The 22,139-nt window shown below is 37.5% G+C and overlaps 1 protein-coding gene across 2 annotated transcripts in view; it reads right to left on the bottom strand.

The window, feature by feature from the left end:
- HSD17B12 (hydroxysteroid 17-beta dehydrogenase 12) overlaps positions 1 to 22,139 on the bottom strand; it is a 214,515-nt gene that overhangs the window by 114,305 nt on the left and 78,071 nt on the right. For both annotated transcript variants that reach the window (XM_073216436.1, XM_017669711.3), the window contains exons 2-3: positions 10,452 to 10,498; positions 7,954 to 8,029 (exon numbers count right to left, since the gene is read on the bottom strand). In XM_073216436.1, the coding sequence (XP_073072537.1) occupies positions 7,954 to 8,029; positions 10,452 to 10,498 (123 nt within the window). The remainder of the gene's footprint in view (positions 1 to 7,953; positions 8,030 to 10,451; positions 10,499 to 22,139) is intronic.

Here is a 22,139-nt window from a genome sequence, read left to right as displayed (position 1 = left end):
TGAAAGATGTGTGACTCCTCCTTTCACTTGAACACTTAGAGGCATTGTAGGGTTATTAATTGGCCTAATTTCAGTATTTCAATATTCAGTATTGGAAATAGGGAGGCCCAAAGTATGGGAGAGAGGTGGGGCAACCACTGGTGGGTGGAGCAGTCAGAACACACACATTTATTTTTTAAATTTGTTACACATCCTGATGCTCCAAAACAATTTCAATAGTAGCATCACAGATCATCGATCACATACCACCATAACAAGTATAATAACAACGAAAAAGTTTGAAATACTGTGAGAATGACCAAACTGTGGCATAGAGACATGAACTGAGCAACTGCTGTTGGAAAAAATAGCACCAACAGCCTTGCTCTATGCAGGGTTGCCACAAACCTTCAATTCATAAATAATGCAGTACCTTCAAAGTCCAAAAAAATGAAGCACAATAAAATGAGATATGCCTGTACTGTTATGCTATACCAAAACTGTAATAATTTCATCTTGGGCATCTAAAACTTATGCTTATATTTTGCTGAAATCAGTTGTCCCGTGGCAAGTCTTCATAATGTTACCCTCACAAATTTGGGCCTCAAATTAAGAATAAAATTGATTGAGATATATTTAACATCCCAAACTACTTTTGCCATTACCCAGACAGACACTGGGTAGCACTGCAGAGCAAGGAGGATATTAGGAAGAACTAGGTATATAGTATATTTTCCATGTCTTTAAGTAGCTCAACTCTCATATGAGAGCTGCCCTGTAACTAATAATATGGTTTATTCATTATTATACTGTATACCTTTCAGAATGACAAACATATGCATGATCCTGTACAAAGACAGAAACTTCAACAGTAAAAAAAATAATTTCTAAGATCATGTTTCTAAGTACAAAATACTCCTATTAATTGACAATCTCAAAACACACTTTATAGAATTCTCTGGAGAGTTAGCATGCCTTTAGTGTTCATCATAAGGCCATGCCCTCAGGATAATCATTGGCCGAATCATTAATCGGCTCTATATTATACCAGACTAGGGGATTCCACTGATACTATTACTGTAGTAAATTAACAAAAGACCATTTACAGGTGGTTCCTACTCTTCCTTCAAGCTTATCAAAAGCTGGAGGCCATAAGTTGGAGGTCAGAAATTGAGTCTTAAGGAAGAAACATCTAAAAATAATAGCCTCACTAAAGGCTGGCCTTGACTGTGACTTGACTGCTACTGATCCTGCAAAGAATCAACTCATGGGTTTCCAGTGCAAGCTGACACTGCCACCAAGAGCCGACTATCAGATTGTGCCAGAAAACTGAGCCACTATTTACAACTCTTTTATTTGAAAACCAGACACTTTTTAAGAGAACTCTGCTGACCAAAGATCCGACAGAAGAATTAATTTTACAAAACTGAATGGAACCAATGAGGGAAATTTAACAGTCCTTTTGAGAAAACATTTTTCTTTCTTCTTAATTTTTGACTAACCCTCATTGTGCTGCCTGTACTTGGGCAAATTGGAACACTCTGAATGGTATTGCTACCGAGTGTAATGCCTATACATGTCTCAGCTGAACTTGCACAAACGTTTGGGTCCTAACTGAACTTACACCTCAAGGTAACTCTGCATAAGAAAGTTAAGAAAACAGGATGCTCACAGTCATAAGTTTCCTCTCATGACAAAACTGGCTGAAGTTGGTGGATTCCCAGATGGCAGTTCATTTGACCTCTAAACACTCTAGCTTGTTATAATCTAATTTTCATACTAAACAATACTCCCACTAGCCATGAAAGTTGACAATCACCAGGGCAACCAGGAGACACCATCAGAGGACAAAAAGAAGGTGGTAAACCAATTGCAAGAAGTTCTCCCCCCATTCCTGGGAGACATGAATATTTCTACCCTTGCTTTTGATGCCCAGCCTCCTTAAAGATGCCCTATATGGATGACTTTCCAGCTCTCATGAGCTGAGAAGCTGATTTGCGAGCCATGCTCCTGCTTCAACATTCCTTGGCCACTAAATGAAGTTTGCACTGCTTGACGCTCACTTTTGGTTTCCTATATTGGCCTCACATCACCAGAGAGGGAAAGACCCCAACTTTTGGGGGCCAACATGGTCAGTAACAGGATGTTGTTCCTACTGATCCCTAAATATTCAGGAAAAATATTCCCTGGGAACTCTTAATATAGCTTATCAACTGGCAGAATGTATTTTCCAAACCCAGATTTTAGTTTAGGAAAATATCATCCTTCCTACATGTTCTTTTCCAAGGTTACCATGTCATTCCCCCTTCAAGAGGTGGATTCTAACTTCCTTCCCTTGAATCTGGGCAGGCTTATGTCTGTTTCACCAACAGAGTCTGGAAAAAGCAACACTATATGAATTCTGACAGAAAATCCCAAAAAGACATCAGTTTCTGTCTTGTTCTCTTGGAACATTCACTCTGAGGGAAGATAGTTACCATGTGAGAAGTCCAACTACCCTGAGATGGCCATGATACAGAGGCTATATATAGGCACTGCAGTTGAGAGTCCCAAGCTGAGTCCAGCCTTCCAGTCATTCCCTGCCACGGCTCAGACCTGTGAGAGAAGCCAGCTTAGATCTTCCAGGCCAGACTATCCACCAGCTGAGTACCACTAAGTGAAATTGGTAATGCCATGAGAAGCAGAAGACTTGTCCCCCCGAGTCCTGTCAAAATACCTGACCAGCAGAGTTTTGTGAGCATCTAAAATAGTTATTTTACATTGATAAGTTTGGGGTAGTTTTCTGTGTAGCAATAGTAGCTGGAACATAAGCTAGTAAACTGTTAGCTAGATTTAAAGATGGAAATTGTAGAATATACGACACAAATTATTTGCCTTATCTGCAAAACTATCAAAATAACAGTCAAATATTATACAGTATGTCTTTACTGGGTTGTTTTATTTTACATGGCAATGTAATACTTTGCATAGGCTCAATAAGAATCTATCCTCCCTACCGAGATATAATTAGATAAAACAAATTTATGGTAACCATGACCATACCAGAAATGTTTCATTTAACAGTAAATCTCACTTAATTGGGCATGACAAGCTCACAAGTATGGAACAAAGAATAACCTCCAATGTGTGGAAATAATGCTTCAAAGACCTCCCAGAATATTATCTTTGTACCAGTTCAATAGTTTGTAGAGTTTCAGTCTTAAAGTAGTATGAAATGTTATTTTCTGGAGGTCCAAGAACATTGATGAATTTGGGGATCTTGGAGTAAGAGGATACCCATACAATCATAGGTACTCCAGGTAAAATCAGTAGAGGCAAACTAAATGCTTTAGATCTGGTGGTTCCTGACCTTGGAATATCAAAACTCTTAACAGTAATAACAATATTTCTGGTAATACAGGAGTGATAGAAAAACATGTATAACTCTAGGGACTACATAAAATTAACTCTTTAATCCTAACATTATGTGGTTCTAGTTTTATTAAACATAAAACAAAAAGGTCTTTATGTGTTCACTGATGCCTCACTGTAGTTATGTAAATAAAATAGGGTAAATATAACAAAGCATCATATTAATGATACTGATAGTGAAATCAGACAATAGTGGAACAAACATATTTGGTCAAATCCACACCTTACCTGCACAAATTTGATCAAAGGTAAGGATCGAAAAAGTGAAACTGGTATTTTTTACCTCTTCCTTTGCTGACTACAGACCAGTATGATTTACATTTCTAAAAGTTTTGCATCTTCAGTTCCCAGGAATGTGTTGTTTTAATTTGTCTGATTTTTCTCAAACTATTCAAATTCAGTTAGACAATATCCATCCTGTCACTGATAAGTTTTCACAAATGCCTAGGGTACCTAACTGGTTTTCTTGGTTTCACTGGATATGGCTGGTAATTGTAGGTCTGCTTTTGTTATGTAGCTGTATTCCTAGTATGTTAATGTGTGTGCGCAATTTAATTAGTAGTTTAAAACCTATACATACTTATGTTACTCTACAAGAAGATAAGTCAAAGAAATAATCAATCTTCCTATGTTTTCTTCCGTCTGCTACTTCTATAACTTTTCTTCTTCCTTCCTAATTACAACCCTTTAGTAGAATTCGTGCCTCATATCGAAAATTACCGAGTATCATAATTCTTCCAAGTGGTAAAGATACCTCAAGACAAATGCTGGGCATAGAAGCCACAGGGTATAAATCTGCAAAGAAGTAAAAAGCTAACCTTTTCAAACAATATTGCTTCTCTCTCACTTACCAACTTTACATTTCCTTGTATGGCCCCGGAAGATGACTGGTTAGCCAGAGACGGGTAAGATTCCTCAAGGGAGGAACAACCTAAGACAGGCACAGTCGCAGGGGGGCCATCAGGAGAGAAATTGGGGATCAACAGAGGTAAGGCTTAGAACCTCACTCCCCCTGTTCTGAGAGAAATCTTCTGCATCCGTGGATGTTTTGTTGCCCTTGTCTAGCTTGGATTAATACTTAGTCTATAGGCACACACTTGATCATCTACATTTGCCCTCTTACAGCACCAAATTATGCTTTCTACCTTTATCTTGCATCTACCTACCACTTCAGCATTTTATTAAAAGTAATAATAATAATAATAATAATAATAATAATAATAAGGGAGAAATGTGGGATTCACATATAAATCAAGTATAAAAATCAAACGAATTATCATATCTGACTTGATTGTTTATAGTTCATGATGCGTGATCAAAACCGAAAGTTTCTGTGATGACTGCCCTTGCACTGTTCACCATGTAAGAACTTATTCACTACGTAAGAACTTGCTCACCATGTAAGAACTTGTTCATTATGCTTCAGAAGATTGGAGACTGTTGAGAAATAGGCTTGGGGTTGATTAATGACTGTGCATTGAGTCCCCTATACAGAATTTTATTGTCGTTAACAACCATTTGATCAATAAATATGAGAGATGCCCTCTCAAAAAAAAAAAAAGTTTTGCATCTTAAGAAATAAAGCTGTAGAATTACAGGGGATGATCCTAAAGCTTTACATCCTGGGTTAGATAAGTTACAAAAAAAGAGAAGCAAACAAATCATGTTTGTTTGTTTAATCAAAGACAGAAATGCTTATTTTTAATCAAAGCTGATTAAACTGTATTCAGTCAGAATTACTGACAGCCACATGATAATGCAAACTGTATATATTACCATCTCTATATTCTGTGAACTCATCAGTTGTTCTGAAAGCTAGTCTCCTTTGCATTGTGCTTTATATTGCAAGGAAAAACTCAGCTTAGAGTTTTAAAATTATCTAGGAGGGTTTCTTTTTTGACAAATCAAAATCGACAAAAATATTTAATACATTAATAATCCTGGCTATAAATGATAATAAAATAAGTGTATTAAATGTGTGATGACTTTTAGCTTGTTTTGATTCAAGAGGAGACAACCACCCTCACAAAGAACTGCAGTTTCATCAAAGCAGTCAGTCCTGACAAAGCACTTACCCAAGGTTGGCAAAACAGTTACTTTCCTACTAAATTATATATAATCCTTTCAAAATTTCTTCTAAAGAACTTTAATGAGTAGGCTGTCCGTCCCTCCCACACAAGGAATTGCTTCTAAAGAAACAGAGTCCCCAAGTTCAGATAATGACTAAAGGTGAAGAAGGTGAGAAAAACCAATTGGCACATGGTTTCCTTTCCCATCTCCTCCTTCCCTCTTTCCTTCTGTCAGTCAGATAGGGAACCAGGGGGGATGAGATTGACTTACTGGAGTGAGTTTAAGAGCTGGACTATAAGAGAAAAAGTTAGCCTCATTAAATTCACTTGCTTGATATATATTTCCTCACTGAACTCTGATGGATACAGAAATTGGTATCAAGTGGGATCCCAAAAAACAGACCTCAAAGGACATTTGTATTGGTTTTGATTTGATCTATCTTGCAGCAGCACCACCATTAACCAAATTAACATTGCCGATTACAATAAAGTATCTACTGAAGAAGGGCCTGGAGGGACCAAGTGGCTGCTACCCTGGAATTTGGCAGAAATTCTAAGTACAAAGACTGTGGTGTGGCATCACCACAAACACTTCTTCCGAATGTAATGGAGCACTTGCAGAAACAAGATGACAAGCTCAGGTCTTTAAATTTCAGCTCACATTTGTGATCAGGGAACCAGACAACTTCTATGGCAGCCCTAATAAAAACTTCTGTGTCTTAAGACCACAGAGCTCACCTTGCTAACACAGATTGAACTGCACCAGCTGCAGAATTTCAGTGTAAGTTGTATTCCACAGACTCATCCAGTTCATGTGTGTAAGTGGAAGCACTAAAGGAGGAAGAGTGAGACCCTGAGACTTGGAGTCGGGATAACTGGGTGGACTCAGCTGAAGCTGAGAACGCTGAACCGCTAAGCTACTCTGAGCCTCTCTTGCTGGGAAAATAGAAATGGCCTGCTCTCCTGTGTCTGAAGAGATAGCTTTCCCTGGCTTGAAGAGCCTATAATGATCTCACCATAACTCTAAGGGCAGTTTCCTTGCAAGAGAATTAATTCCTCTTCCCCTCAAGACCTAACTGGGCTACCCCTAAATGCCCTCCATAACAGGGTTAGACTACAGCATTCTCTGGGGAACAAGTACAAAGTCTGACTCATAAAGTAGTAACTGACACACAGAAATAATTGCAAAATGTTGCTAATCAGTAGAAACATGGGAAATCTGTGTGAGAATGGATTCTGAGAGTGTTAGAAGAAAAACAGAATACCGTGTCAAACTGGAACAATATTTTTTTCTATGAATCACTTACCAGAGAGTTAGTATTTAATACAATTTGGAAGAATCTAAGAGTTAATTTGGTTGGTTGATTGAAATTTGGACTCCATGGTAGCCTACATTTAATAAGATTGGGAGGTCACTTCTTCCCTGGCCTAATGTGGAGGCAGGATCCAAAGGCCTAAGGAAATAGGAATGATGGAGTAGATTCAGCATATGCAGCTTGCACACACAGCCCCTCTCCACTATTCCCCCCAGAGAGCCCAGTGGATACTCCCTTCACTGAGCTCTAGCTGTGTAACTGGAGTGCCATTATATGGGCAAGAGGTACTAGTTTGGCCCTTTAATACCACGCCAGTCATAAAATTTGCCAAGTTGCTACAAAATAAGAAACTCTCCATTTTCTCTCTCTAGTCCCTTGTTTGTGTCCTTTGTGGCACTATTAAAAACTGCAAGTATTCAGTTTACTTGTCTAGTGTTTTTGTTTTGTTTTGTGTGTTGCTGTATTTTTTGCCCATGTTTTCTGTCTCCTCCATAAACATATCAGTTTCATGAGGACAAGGCCTGCATCTATCTTGTTCCACACTGTATCCTGACTGCCTAGCACAGTACCTGGTACACAGGCATTCAAAAATGATGTGTTGAATGCATAAACAGAGCTAGTCTTTCTATTCCAGAAAGAATACAAACGAGCAATAAATTAAGTGCTTGAACTAGAAGTGATTTAGTTAACTAATAATCCAGTCTTAAATCCTACAGTCAGTTTTTATTAAGTAATGAATGGCACTTCAGCATAGTTGGCTAAAGAAATCAAAATAGTTTCCTTATCAGATGTATATATGCCATCTTTTGTATTTTTCCTCAATTATATATGATACACACTTTGACACAATGTAGTCAAGTGTAAAAAACAGGTAAGATTATTGAAATGAAGCAACAGCAAAAGAAATCAGATGTTTACACATATGACAAAATAATCAGAGATTTTGACTCCTGACAACAGAAACTAAATGACTCATAAAGGACATTTTAACCAAATTAAAGTCCTCTACTAATTTGAAAAAATTGATCCATTCTAAAAATATACCATTAAAACTATGAAAAAGCTTTCTGAACTATAAATATATCAGTACTAGATATTTATGTGGAAACATTAAACTTAGATTAGCTGTATTCCTTTGTAACCATGACAGGGAGGTGGGTGTTGATGTGAAAACTTACTTATTTCACTGGAAACCTGGTTCAGTTTATCCTGTGATCTGCTGATAAGGACAACCTTCAGTCCACGCTTTGCTAACTGAAACAATGAAAGTTACCAAACAGTTGAATCACACCTGTGCATTTCATTTTAAAACAGAAATTAGATATATTCTCTTTTTGAAAACCTGATATGATAATCCAAATTAAAAAACCAGTAACCCAAGTGTTAATGAACAGTCCCAACTGAAGACTTTACAAAAGGATCCCCCAAAGGTTACTTTTTAAAATCAAACTAGTATATACATGTCAAAGGGTATTAGAAGGAAGAAGACTTTTACTTTTCATTTTATACCCATTTATACCATTTTTGTAGTGTTCATTACTTCTATAATTTAAAAATTAGCTTTAAAGTTTTTGTTTTGGACCAGAGGGCTGGCAAAGAAAACTCAAGTTAAAATGTTAGGAATTCCTAGAAATACTTTAAACCAATTTAAAATTTTTTATTTAGGCATTATACTTCATGGACAACAAAGGCAAACTAAGGTAGTTAACTGGATAAATTAAAGAATTTCCTGAGGACCAAGTTCTGTGCATACATAATACACAGAACTGTGTAAGTGCTGCATAGAATGTACAGGTTTTACAGGAATAAACCCCCACAGATGCAAATATAGAGGCAAAGGAAAAAAACACTAACAAAATTCCCCAAACCTTCTAGTGAACTATTCCAGAAAGAATATAACTGAGCAATAAATTAAGTGCTTGAACTAGAAGTGATTTAGTAAACTAATAATCCAGTCTCAAATCCTGCAGTCAGTTTTTTATTAAGTAATGAGAGGCACTGTAAATGAGTAGATACAGAAGAACATTTTTTACAAAAATAACAAAGATTGATAATAATTTGCTAAATTAATGTACTATAAAGCCACTAAAGAACCCATGATTCCATACTAACAGTTTTTTGTTTTTACTTTGCTTTTTAATTAACAAGGAAGAAGGACAAGGAAAAGTTCTTATTTATGAAAAAACAATATCTAATAAATGTACAAGTTAAGATATCACTAGAAAATCAACATTTTTAACCATCATGGTAATAACTAATTTAGGCAAAAATTGTCAATGAATGTTAAAACCATTAGACAAAAGAGTGTTGGGAAATAGGATATTCATTATCTCAGTGTATCATCTCATAGATTCCTTATTAATTACAAAGGGGACAAAGGACGTTTATAATGGAGAATTATAGTGGACAGCATTTTATAAATGCTGTATCTTAATAATGGAACAAATGGATTTCTTGTGCCTCCTGACAAGATGAACTCAGAAAGATACACTATCTCCTGTGTAGCACTGCTGATAAAAAATGTTTAATCTGAATCTAATCAGGAGGAAACAATCAGAAACAATCAGATAAATCCAAACTGACAAACCTTCTGCAAAGCAAGTACCCTGGACTTCTTCCAAAAATGTCACTGTTACAAAAGAATTTTTAAAAATACAGCTAGGGAACTCTCTTAGTAAAAAAAAGACACATAGATGCAGTGCATAATCCTTAACCAAATCCTAGAACAAAAAACGAGCTATAAAGGACATAACTGGAACAACTGGGAAATTTGCATATGGGCTGGATATTCCTAAGTGTGACCATTGCATTGTGGTTATAAGGGTGAATGTTCTACTTCTTATGAGATTCACGCCGCAGTATTTATGGGTGAATTTTTACAAAGGCTGTAACTCACAAATGGTCTGGGCAAATAATTTTTTCAAAATAATAATAAAAGGAAGCAAAAACAATTGATGAATTCAAGTGAAGAGTATATGGATATTCATTGTATTCTTCTTGCAACTTTTCTATTTTGATATTTAAAATTAAAAACTTAGAAAAACAAGGGAGGATTAAAAAAAAACAACTCTTATGACAAATGAGAGATTCAATGATCTGCCAGGGTTTTCATCATAATTGGGCACTATCACAGGCTTTGGTGCTTTATGGAGGGGAAGTTTGCCATAGAGTACTGTCAAGGCTCCTGCTTTGTATAGTGGTTTTCAAACTATTATACTATTATGGATTCTTATCCTTTCATTACAATATAGAGAACTTGAATACACTGCCTGTGTCTGTTAATATTTTAATGTCAATCGCAGTCCTTATGAAAATGATGCCATGGCTAGCCTGGAAATATAGTAACTTCTCTACAATAATACATCTGCCTTTTGGAAAAGAGTCCAAAATATTTGACTTAGAAACTGAGGGCTGTCTATACTTATGCAATATGAAATAAAATTACACTAAATTTTTCACAGTTTCAACTTGACAAGAAGTTGTATACTCCTTTTGTACAACAATTTGTTTTAAAATTGTGTTTAAGCAACCATGGTGTTTCTGACAAAGTAGAACCAAAGTACATCTATTGTACTCTATATTGATGTTTTTAACTTCAAAAATCACAACTATGAGATCATTCCATATTTGTTTTATATTTTTATACCAAAAAATAAAAGCCTTGAAAATTACCTACCTGTTCTGCATATGATTTTCCAATTCCATCAGTACTACCTGTGACAACTGAGAAAAGAAAAACAGTAGTTTAGCTTAAGAACTACATGTGAAGAATGCATCATAGTTAGGACCTACCAATTACACAAAAAAGGACCTGTGTAATACTTGACATAAAAGGAGCAATACCACTGGTTCAAATTTAGGACTCAATACCCACCACGATGGCTAAAATTAAAAAGACTACAATAATACCAAGTGTTGGCAAGGATGTGGAGCAACTGGAACTCTGACAAATTGCCAGTTGCACTGTAAACTGACACAATCACTTTGGAAGAACTATTTGGTATTATGTCTAAAACTAAACATATGCCTACCTGCCTACCTGACCTATCAAGCCTAAGAGGAATGAATGCATCATGTCTACCAAAAGAATGTCCATGGTAGTTTTATTTAGGTATAGTACATAAACATGCCTAAGTATTAATCTATAGGAGAATGAGTTAGGTAAATTGAGGCATATTCACACAATGGAATGGCAATAAAAGAGAACTACTGATATACACAAAACATGAGCAGATCTCCCAAACATTACGTTCAGTGAAAAAAGCCTGACATAAAAGTATACATGCTATTGGAAAACCCAGAAGAAATGGACAACTTCCTAGAAAAATACAACCTTCCAAGACTGACCAAGGAAGAAACACAAAAGTTAAACAAACCAATTGTGAGCAAAGAAATTGAAATGGTAATCAAAAAACTACCCAAGAACAAAACCCCAGGGCCAGACGGACTTACTTCAGAATTTTATCAGACACACAGAGAAGACATAATACCCATTCTCCTTAAAGTTTTCCAAAAAATAGAAGAGAAGGGAATACTCCCAAACTCATTCTATGAAGCCAACATCACCCTAATACCAAAACCAGGCAAAGACCCCACCAAAAAAGAAAATTACAGACCAATATCCCTGATGAATGAAGATGCAAAAATACTCAATAAAATATTAGCAAACCGAATTCAAAAATATATCAAAAGGATCATACACCATGACCAAGTGGAATTCATCCCAGGGATACAAGGATGGTACAACATTTGAAAATCCATCAACATCATATACCACATCAACAAAAACAAAGATAAAGTCGCAGGGGGGCCATCAGGTGAGAAATTGGGGATCAACAGTGGTGAGGCTTAGAACCTCACCCCCCCTGTTTTGAGAGAAATCTTCTGCATCTGTGGATGTTTTAAGGCCCTTGTCTAGCTTGGATTAACACATAGTCTACAGGCACACACCTGATCATCTACATTTGCTCTCTTACAACACTAAACTATGTTTTCTACCTTTATCTTGCATCTACCTACCACTTCAGCATTTTATTAAAAATAATAATAATAATAATAATAATAAAGGGAGAATGTGGGATCCACATATAAATCAAGTATAAAAATCAAATGAATATTCATATTTGACCTGATTGTTTATAGTTCATAATGCGTGATCAAAACCGAAAGTTTCTGTGATGACTGCCCTTGTACTGTTCACCATGTAAGAACTTATTTACTTTGTAAGAATTTGTTCACCATGTAAGAACTTGTTCATTATGCTTCAGAAGATTGGAGACTGACGAGAATTAGGCTTGGGGTGGATTAATGATTGTGCATAGAGCATTGACTCCCCTATACAGAACTTTATTGTTGTTAACAACCATTTGATCAATAAATATGAGAGATGCCCTCTCAAAACAAAAACAAAAAAACAAAAACAAAGACAAAAACCACATGATCATCTCCATAGATGCTGAAAAAGCATTCGACAAAATTCAACATCCATTCATGATAAAACTCTCAGCAAAATGGGTATAGAGGGCAAGTACCTCAACATAATAAAGGCCATATATGATAAACCCACAGCCAACATTATACTGAACAGTGAGAAGCTGAAAGCTTTTCCTCTGAGATCGCGAACAAGACAGGGATGTCCACTCTCCCCACTGTTATTTAACATAGTACTGGAGGTCCAAGCCATGGCAATCAGACAAAACAAAGAAATACAGGGAATCCAGATTGGTAAAGAAGAAGTTAAACTGTCACTATTTGCAGATGACATGATATTGTACATAAAAAACCCTAAAGACTCCACTCCAAAACTACTAGAATTGATATCGGAATACAGCAAAGTTGCAGGATACAAAATTAACACACAGAAATCTGTGGCTTTCCTATACACTAACAATGAAACAATAGAAAGAGAAATCAGGAAAACAACTCCATTCACAATTGCATCAAAAAGAATAAAATACCTATGAATAAAGCTAACCAAAGAAGTGAAAGACCTAGACCCTGAAAACCACAACTCACTCTTAAGAGAAATTAAAGGAGACACTAACAAATGGAAACTCATCCCATGCTCGTGGCTAGGAAGAATGAATATCGTCAAAATGGCCATCCTGCCCAAAGCAATATACAGATTTGATGCAATTCCTATAAAATTACCAGCAACATTCTTCAACGAACTGGAACAAATAGTTCAAAGATTCATATGGAAACGCCAAAGACCCTGAATAGCCAAAGCAATCCTGAAGAAGAAGAATAAAGTAGGGGGGGGAATCTCACTCCCAAACTTGAAGCTCTACTACAAAGCCATAGTAATCAAGACAATTTGGTACTGGCACAAGAACAGAGCCACAGACCAGTGGAACAGATTCGAGAGTCCAGACATTAACCCAAACATATATAGTCAATTAATATATGATAAAGGAGCCATGGACATACAATGGGGAAATGACAGTCTCTTCAACAGATGGTGCTGGCAAAACTGGACAGCTACATGTAGGAGAATGAAACTGGACCACTGTCTAACCCCATACACAAAAGTAAATTCAAAATGGATCAAAGACCTGAATGTAAGTCATGAAACCATAAAACTCTTAGAAAAAAACATAGGCAAAAATCTCTTAGACATAAACATGAGTGACCTCTTCTTGACATTTCTCCCCAGGCAAGGAAAACAATAGCAGAAATGAACAAGTGGGACTATATTAAGCTGAAAAGCTTCTGTACAACAAAGGACACCATCAATAGAACAAAAAGGTACCCTACAGTATGGGAGAACATATTCATAAATGACAGATCCAAAAAATGTATAAAGAGCTCACCCACCTCAACAAACAAAAAACAAATAATCCAGTTAAAAAATGGGCAGAGGAACTGAACAGACAGTTCTCCAAGAAAGAAATACAAATGGCCAACAGACACATGAAAAGATGCTCCACATCGCTAATTATCAGAGAAATGCAAATTAAAACCACAATGAGATATCACCTCACACCAGTAAGGATGGCTTCCATCCAAAAGACAAACAACAACAAATGTTGGCAAGGTTGTGGAGAAAGGGGAACCTTCCTACACTGCTGGTGGGAATGTAAATTAGTTCAACCATTGTGGAAAGCAGTATTGAGGTTCCTCAAAATGCTCAAAATAGACTTACCATTTGACCCAGGAATTCCACTCCTAGGAATTTGCCCTAAGAATACAGGATCCCAGTTTCAAAAAGACATATGCACCCCTATGTTTATTGTACCACTATTTACAATTGCCAAGAAATGGAAGCAACCTAAGTGTCCATCAGTGGATGAATGGATAAAGAAGAGGTGGTACATATACACAATGGGATATTATTCAGCCATAAGAAGAAAACAAATCCTACCATTTGCAGCAACATGGATGGAGCTAGAGGGTATTATGCTCAGTGAAATAAGCCAGACGGAGAACAAAAAGTACCAAATAATTTCACTCATCTGTGGGGTATAAGCACAAAGCAAAAACTGAAGGAACAAAACAGTAGCAGACTCACAGAACCCAAGAATGGACTAACAGTTACCAAAGGAAAAGGGACTGGGGAGTATGGGTGGGTAGGGAGAGATAAGGGGAGGAAGAAGAAAGGGTGTTATGATTAGCATGCATAATGGGGGGGTGGGAGAAAGGGGAGGGCTGTACAACACAGAGAAGACAAGTAGTGGTTCTACAACATTTTGCTATGCTAATGGACAGTGACTCTAAAGGGGTTTGTGGGGGGGACCTGGTATAGGGGAGAGCCTAGTAAACATAATATTCTTCATGTAATTGTAGATTAATGATAACAAAAAAAAAGTAAGAAAAGGGGGATTACTCCCTGATAGGATAAAACTAACTGCAAATTAACGATTAATGCATGCTTTAAATATCCTTAAATTTGATCATTTAAAGGGTGTCAGATGATCAGCTATGGAAGTACATTTTTCTGATAATATTCCTTTTTCTTAAAAAAAAAAAAGCAGTTCCTGTGTGGTTATCTCCAATAAGTTCTTCACAATGGTATAAAGGGCATATCAAAGTTTGGGCAAAGGGTTTGTTTGTGTTTATACAGAGGATCAAAGCCTAATTTGGCTACCCAGAAAACAAATTAAGATACGATATGAAGAAGAACTTCCAACATCAACATCCTCTGTAAGAGTCATTCCAGAAGATGAACATCAAAAAACTTCAACAAAGTTACTGGCACTGTTGCAGTTGTAGCTGCATTCATCCCACCAGTTCCTGTACTTGCCATTGGAATGAAGAAGGAGATATCTAAGCTGGCCTGTGCATACAGTAAAACAACAAATTTGACTGGATCTATACTGTTGGAACTCAACCAAGAATTAGGAGAAGTGCAAGTTGCAGTGCTCCAAAATCTTGCAACTATAGACTATCTACTGTTAAAAGAACATATGTGATGTGAACAGTTCCCAGGAATGTGTTGTTTTAATTGTCTGATTTTTCTCAAACTATTCAAATTCAGTTAGACAATATCCATCATGTCATTGATAAGTTTTCACAAATGCCTAGAGTGCCTAACTGGTTTTCTTGGTTTCACTGGATATGGCTGGCAATTGTAGGTCTGCTTTTGTTATGTAGCTGTATTCCTAGTATGTTAATGTGTGTGCGCAATTTAATTAGTAGTTTAAAACCTATACATGCTTATGTTACTCTACAAGAAGGTATGCCAAAGAAACAGTCAATCTTCCCATGTTTTCTTCTGTCTGCTACTTCTATAGCTTTTCTTCTTCCTTCCTAATTACAACCCTTAAGTAGAATTTGTCCCTCATATCAAAATTACTGAGTATCATAATTCTTCCAAGTGGTAAAGATACCTCAAGACAAATGATGGGCATAGAAGCCACAGGGCATAAATCTGGAAGATGTCTGGTTAGCCAGAGATGGGTAAGATTCCTAAGACAGGTACAGTCGCAGGGGGGCCATCAGGAGAGAAACTGGGGATCAACAGAGGTGAGGCTTAGAACCTCACCCCCCCTGTTTTGAGAGAAATCTTCTGTATCCGTGGATGTTTTGTTGCCCTTGTCTAGCTTGGATTAATACTTAGTCTATAGGCACACACTTGATCATCTACATTTGTCCTCTTACAGCACTAAACTATGTTATCTACCTTTATCTTGCATCTACCTACCACTTCAGCATTTTATTAAAAGTAATAATAATAATAATAATAATAATAAGGGAGAAATGTGGGATTCACATATAAATCAAGCATAAAAATCAAATGAATAATCATATTTGACTTGATTGTTTATAGTTCATGATGCGTGATCAAAACCGAAAGTTTCTGTGATGACTGCCCTTGCACTGTTCACCATGTAAGAACTTATTCACTTTGTAAGAACTTGTTCACCATGTAAGAACTTGTTCATTATGCTTCAGAAGATTGGAGACTGTTGAGAATTAGGCTTGGGGCTGATTAATGATTGTGCATTGAGTCCCCTATACAGAATTTTATTGTCGTTAACAACCATTTGATCAATAAATATGAGAGATGCCCTCTCAAAAACAAAAAAAGTATACACGCTATTATGAGAATTTTTGAAGGTAAAGGCAGAACTAATCTATGATGACAGATGTCAGAGTACTGACAATGTCTGGGTAAGTGGGTAGATGACAGAGAAGGGACATTAAGGGAACCTTTGGAGTGGAGGATATATTCTGTATCTTGATTTGTGTGTGTGTAAGAATTTATTGAGCTGTAAACCTAAGTACATACCTACTATATTACATCAAACTGATTTTTTTTAATTATGGGTAGTTAAAAGGAGTTGAATAAGATTGTTTTATTCTATGGGAAAGTGTATTTTCTCTTATTAACTCAAAAACCTTACATAGCAGAACTTTCAAAAATTATAACAGGTCAGGCTTCACCATGGTATCTTATCTCTCAAATACTGCAGTCATGTTTGCTACAATTCATAGCCCAGCTGTCTGTTCCAAAAGGTTAGCGATATGCCCCAAACCCCTCCATCAGTTTTTCCAAGCTGTTTACAGATTATGGAAAATAAGTTATAGGATAAAGTAGGACTTTTCTTGTATTTGTCCTAAAAACACTTCTTTCAGATCACATGATGGCCCCTACTACTTTTACTATTCAGAAATATGGCAAACATATCCACAATATTGCTAGCCCTGTCTTTCACAAGCTCATAGATTTTCATCATGTTCCTCCTGAGCCTTTCTTTCAGTTAAAAAAAAAAAGCCAAACACCAAAAAATGAAAAGAAGAGTATAACAAACCCTTATGTACTCAGGCCCAGCTTCACCATTTATCAAACTGAATTTAACTAATCTTGGTTTCAACTATATCCCCATATACTTTCTCCCACCTGATTATTTTGAAATGAATCCCTAACACTATATCCCTTGAGTCCTAAGAATTTCAGTATGTTATTTAAAATAACCACAATACCATTATCACATTCCTAGAGTGTAAATAATAACTCCTTGATATCAAATACCTAATCAGTATGTAAATTTTTCCAAATGTTTCAAAAATCTTCTAATAATTTGCTTTAATCAGGATTCATTAAGTTCCATACTTAAAATTGGTTAGTATTGTCTCTTTTAATCTATAGTTTCTATCTACCTACCTATATCTTTTTATCTATTTAATCTCTCTTCCTCCTCCTCCCATTTCAACCTTCCCTCTCTCCACTCCATTATTTGTTGAAGATACTGGGCCATATTTTTATACCTCCCCAGCCTGGCATTTGCTGATTCCATTTCTCTGATGTCATTTTACATCTCCTTCTGTCCCCAGTAGTTGGCCATAGATGCTTGATCAAATTTAATTTGATTTTTTTGGTAAGAATACTTTGTAAGTGATACTGCATGTTTACATCAGGAGGCACATGCCTGGTTATTTTTCTTTTTGTTTTACAAGCCATTGATGGCCACCACTAAGATACATATTTTGATAGAGGTCGCAAAATGATGATATTTGGATTCTGTCATTCCATCCTCATTTATTAGCTGGAACCTTTCCACTGAGAAGTGGCTACTCATTGGTTATTCGGTTACAATGAAACAGAGTTTGCATAGGAACACAGATAAATGTTTGATTTTTTCTCCTCCTTATTTACCAATTTTCCAAAATAAATAGGTTTCCTGGCATTTTCTAAAGGTGAACCATGTTTTTTTATTGTGTTTTTGTTTATACGAAATGTTTTATCTCTTGGATTTAAACAACTGTTGTAGAACACATCTATATGAAATTAAACATATGTAAATTCCTCTAACCTCACGATCAATTCAAATGCACACTTCTGTAACTCTTCATCTCCTGGGTATATTTCAGGCATGTGGGACCAAATTTTACACTGTATTCCTGTTATGGATTGACTAATGTTTCATACATGAAGGATACACATTTCCTAATTGTTTTCAATTCCCTCCTTTTCCTTCTCTCTGTGCTAAACGCTTCTGTTCTCGCCAAGATCCCCAGAACCTCACATCCTCTTCCTCTTCCTTCCAAAGCCTTGTCCAAGTTCCACCTATCCACTGTTCAGATCACTTCAAATGAAGAAAATCTTGCTCTTCTCCAAACTCCCACAGTCCTTATACACTCTTCTTTCATGGCTCTCACCATGCACTTCTTTGAATTATATTTCCTTACATGAACATGTCTTAATCCTTCTATCAGATTCCTGGCTCCTCACTATGTGACGTGCAGAAGGTAGGTGCTCAGCAGACATCTGCCGAGTGCATAAATGATGCACAACATTTAGATAGTCTTACAAACTGCAAAACATGACTTAGACTATTTCTCTGAAACCTGGCTTTTCAAAAGTTCTTCATTTTACAAGTACGGTACCTTACGCATTCCTAACCTATCTGCTGCTCATCGATTTACCGAGCCTTTGATATCCAGATTATTCTGTTTATTCTGTATACATAGTGGAGCAAGCAAATCTTCTCTATGTGATTACAACAATAAATGGCAATAAATGGCAATAAATGGCAATTTCTCAGATAAGGGATTTAACAGTCCCTTAATAAGAAAATGCTTACAAATTAAACTACAATCAAGTCACTTATGCATCTAGAATTTCTGGCTAGAATATACATTATTTCAAAAGAATACAGATTAACTGTAGTGTGTGAATGTGTTTTAAATTGTCAGCCCCAGGTTGATTTAAACCAGCAAATCATACTTTTAAAACAGTCTTGGAAAGCCCAGAACTTGTCAAAACTAGAGATTATAAAGCTTGCCTAATGGATATCAAGTCTTCCTTTTCCATATTCTCCAGTTTTTGGAGTTTGTGGGAACCCTGTTCACACACTGACCACATCCTACCCTCCAGCACCGAGATCATCAATCAATCCTCTCTTGCCAAGAGTGTTATCTGCTGTCAGCTCACAAGTGAGTATATCCCAGGAACTGCTCTCAGCCAAACGGAGCCACCCTGTGCAAGGTTACAACCACTTCCCCTGGGCAGTACATGTCTAACGACAATATTATGCTTGGGGACAAAGATCCAGCTCCCACACCTATGCATCTCTTAAGGGCCATCCCAGGCTCAGAGCTTCCCAGGGGACCAGCTCTGACCTCGACTACATCTGCATCACAGTTCAAATTCTTCCACTGCCCTATTTTCTTCTTCTGCTTCTTCACAGGTAATACTCTTGATAGCATCATCCAATACACCCCCTGCACACACCTCAATGTCCAAGTCTTGTTTCCTGATCAAATATTGACAGCCTGCAGGCAAGCTTGCCTCTATCTTTTTTATTTTGTTATCATTAATATACAATCACATGAGGAACACTGTGGCTACCAGTTGCCCCACATTATCAAGTCCCCACCACACACGCCACCACAGCCACTGTACATCAGCATAATAAGACGCTACAGAGTCACTACTTGTCCTCTCCATGCCACACTGCCCTCCCCGTGGTCCCCCTACATCATGTGTGCCAATCGCAATGCCCCTTTTATCCCCCTCCCTCTCCTCACTTCCACCCCAGCAACGGTTAGTCCATTCTTGGATTCCGCGAGTCTGCCACTGGCTTGCTCCTTCAGTTTTTGCTTTGTTCTTATGCTCCACAGATCATTTGGTACTTGTCTTTCTCTGCTGGGCTTATCTGACTGAGCATAATACCCTCTAGCTCCAGCCGTGTTGCTGCAAATGGTAGGATTAGTTTTCTTCTTAATGCTGAATAATATTCCACTGTGCATATGTACCACATCTTCTTTATCCATTCATCTACTGATGGACACTTAGGTTGCTTCCATTTCTTGGCTATTGTAAAAAGTGCTGTGATAAACATAGGGGTGTATATGTATTTTTGAAAGTGGGATCCTACATTCTTAGGGTAAATTCCTAGGAGTGGAATTCCTGAGTCAAATGGTATTTCTACTTTTAGTTTTTTGAGGAACCTGCTTTCCACAATGTTTGAACTATTTTACATTCCCACTGACACTGTAGTAGGAGTGTTCCCCTTTCTCTGCATCCTCACCAGTATTTGCTGTTCCTAGTGTTACTGATATTGGCCATCCTAACTGGTGTGAGGTGATATTTCATTGTGGTTCTAACTTGCCTTTCTCTGATAATTAGTGATGTGGAGCATCTTTTCATATGCCTGTTGGCCACCTGAATTTCTTCTTTGGAGAAGTACCTGTTCAGATCCTCTGCCCACTTTTTAATAGGGTTATTTGCTTTTTGGGTGTTAAGGCATGTGAGTTTCTTATACATTTTGGATGTTAACCCCTTGTCAGATATGTCATTTACAAATATATTCTCCTATACTATAGGATGCCTTTTTGTTCTGCTGATGGTGCCCTCTGCTGTACAGAAGCTTTTTAGGATGATGTAGTCCCATTTCTTCATTTTTTATTTTGTTGCCCTTGCCCGAGGAGATGCGTTAACGAAAAAGTTACTCATGCTTATATTCAAGAGATTTTTGCCTATGTTTTCTTCTAAGAGTTTTATGGTTTCATGACTTACATTCAGGTCTTTGATCCATTTTAAAATTACTTTTATGTATGGGGCTGGACAACAATGCAGTTTCATTCTCTTGTATGTAGCCGTCCAGTTTTGCCAACAGCAGCTGTTGAAGAGGCTGTCATTTCCCCATTGTACATCCATGGCTCCTTTATCATGTATTATAGTAAGTTGCAAGGCTACTGTTCCACACCCATAGGCTTGGGTTTATATCTGGGCTCTCTAGTCTGTTCCATTGGTCTATGGGCCTGTTCTTGAGCCAGTACCAAATTGTCTTGATTACTGTGGCTTTGTAGTAGAGCTTGAAGCTGGGGAGTGTAATCCCCCAGCTTTATTCTTCCTTCTCAGGATTGCTTTGGCTATTCGGGGTCTTTGTGCTTCCATATGAATTTTAGAACTATTTGCTCTACTTCATTGAAGAATGCTGTTGATATTTTAATAAGGATTGCATTGAATCTGTACATTTCTTTAGCCAGGATGGCCATTTAGACAATATTAATTCTTCCAATCCATGAGCACGGGATGAGATCCCCTCTTATTTGAGTGATTTTTATTTATGTCTAAGTAACTTTGGGGAAGTTGGGGTTCCTCTGGCCAGGATCCTTACTGAACTTGAACCACTTGATGATGTACCTGGCCAGTTGCAAGGCTACTGTTCTACACCCATAGGCAATAAGCTATTATTACAGTATATAGAGAGCTCAGGCCAGTGCTCTGGGTGGAGGCAGAGACTTTAGTGCTTGATCTCCCACAGGGAGAACAAGCTGGGTAATAAACCCCTATGCCTCAGAGAAACGTTCTACTGTCATTTCTTTGGTCACAGTGAATCTATAGCAACCTTGCCCAGAGCTGAAACTCATTGGCAAGACAATTGGCAAAGTTGGCAGGGTTCATTGTTGACCAAGGAAAAAGACAGACTGCCCTTATGGGAGGGGTGCTTCAGCGGGCTGCCCCTATGAATGGGGAGACAGTGGATTGTCCCCCAGTGGGTATGTGGTTTGAGGTGGCTTGTCTCCTAGAGGGCTGGGCCCCACATCCCAGGACTGGAGGCAAGTGGAGGTGATACCTGAGGCAGTAGGGGTAGCCCTTGGTATAGTAAGTAGGCACTTTGAGAGACAGAGTGCCCATGAGGCAGTGGGGACGGTGGGTTGGCTGCTTCTCACAGTATTAAGAAAGTCTACAGAAGAGAAGGACATGCTCCTGAAAAAGACCCAAGAAGTGGTGGCACAAGAATGTGAGCTGAAAACTGCTGTGGATTCACTGAAGAAGGAAATGGCGTTGATGCGAGAGGAGGCAGCATTAAAATGCCGGCAGTAAGGTGCCATTGAAGATGTAAATGATTCTTTACAGAATGAGATGGCAGCACTGCCAGGTGCTCTGAAGGAGGAAAAGGCCATGAAGGAA

The sequence above is a fragment of the Manis javanica genome, chromosome 11, assembly GCF_040802235.1.
Source record: "Manis javanica isolate MJ-LG chromosome 11, MJ_LKY, whole genome shotgun sequence".
NCBI lineage: Eukaryota > Metazoa > Chordata > Mammalia > Pholidota > Manidae > Manis > Manis javanica.
This window is presented reverse-complemented; position numbering and strand designations above follow the sequence as displayed.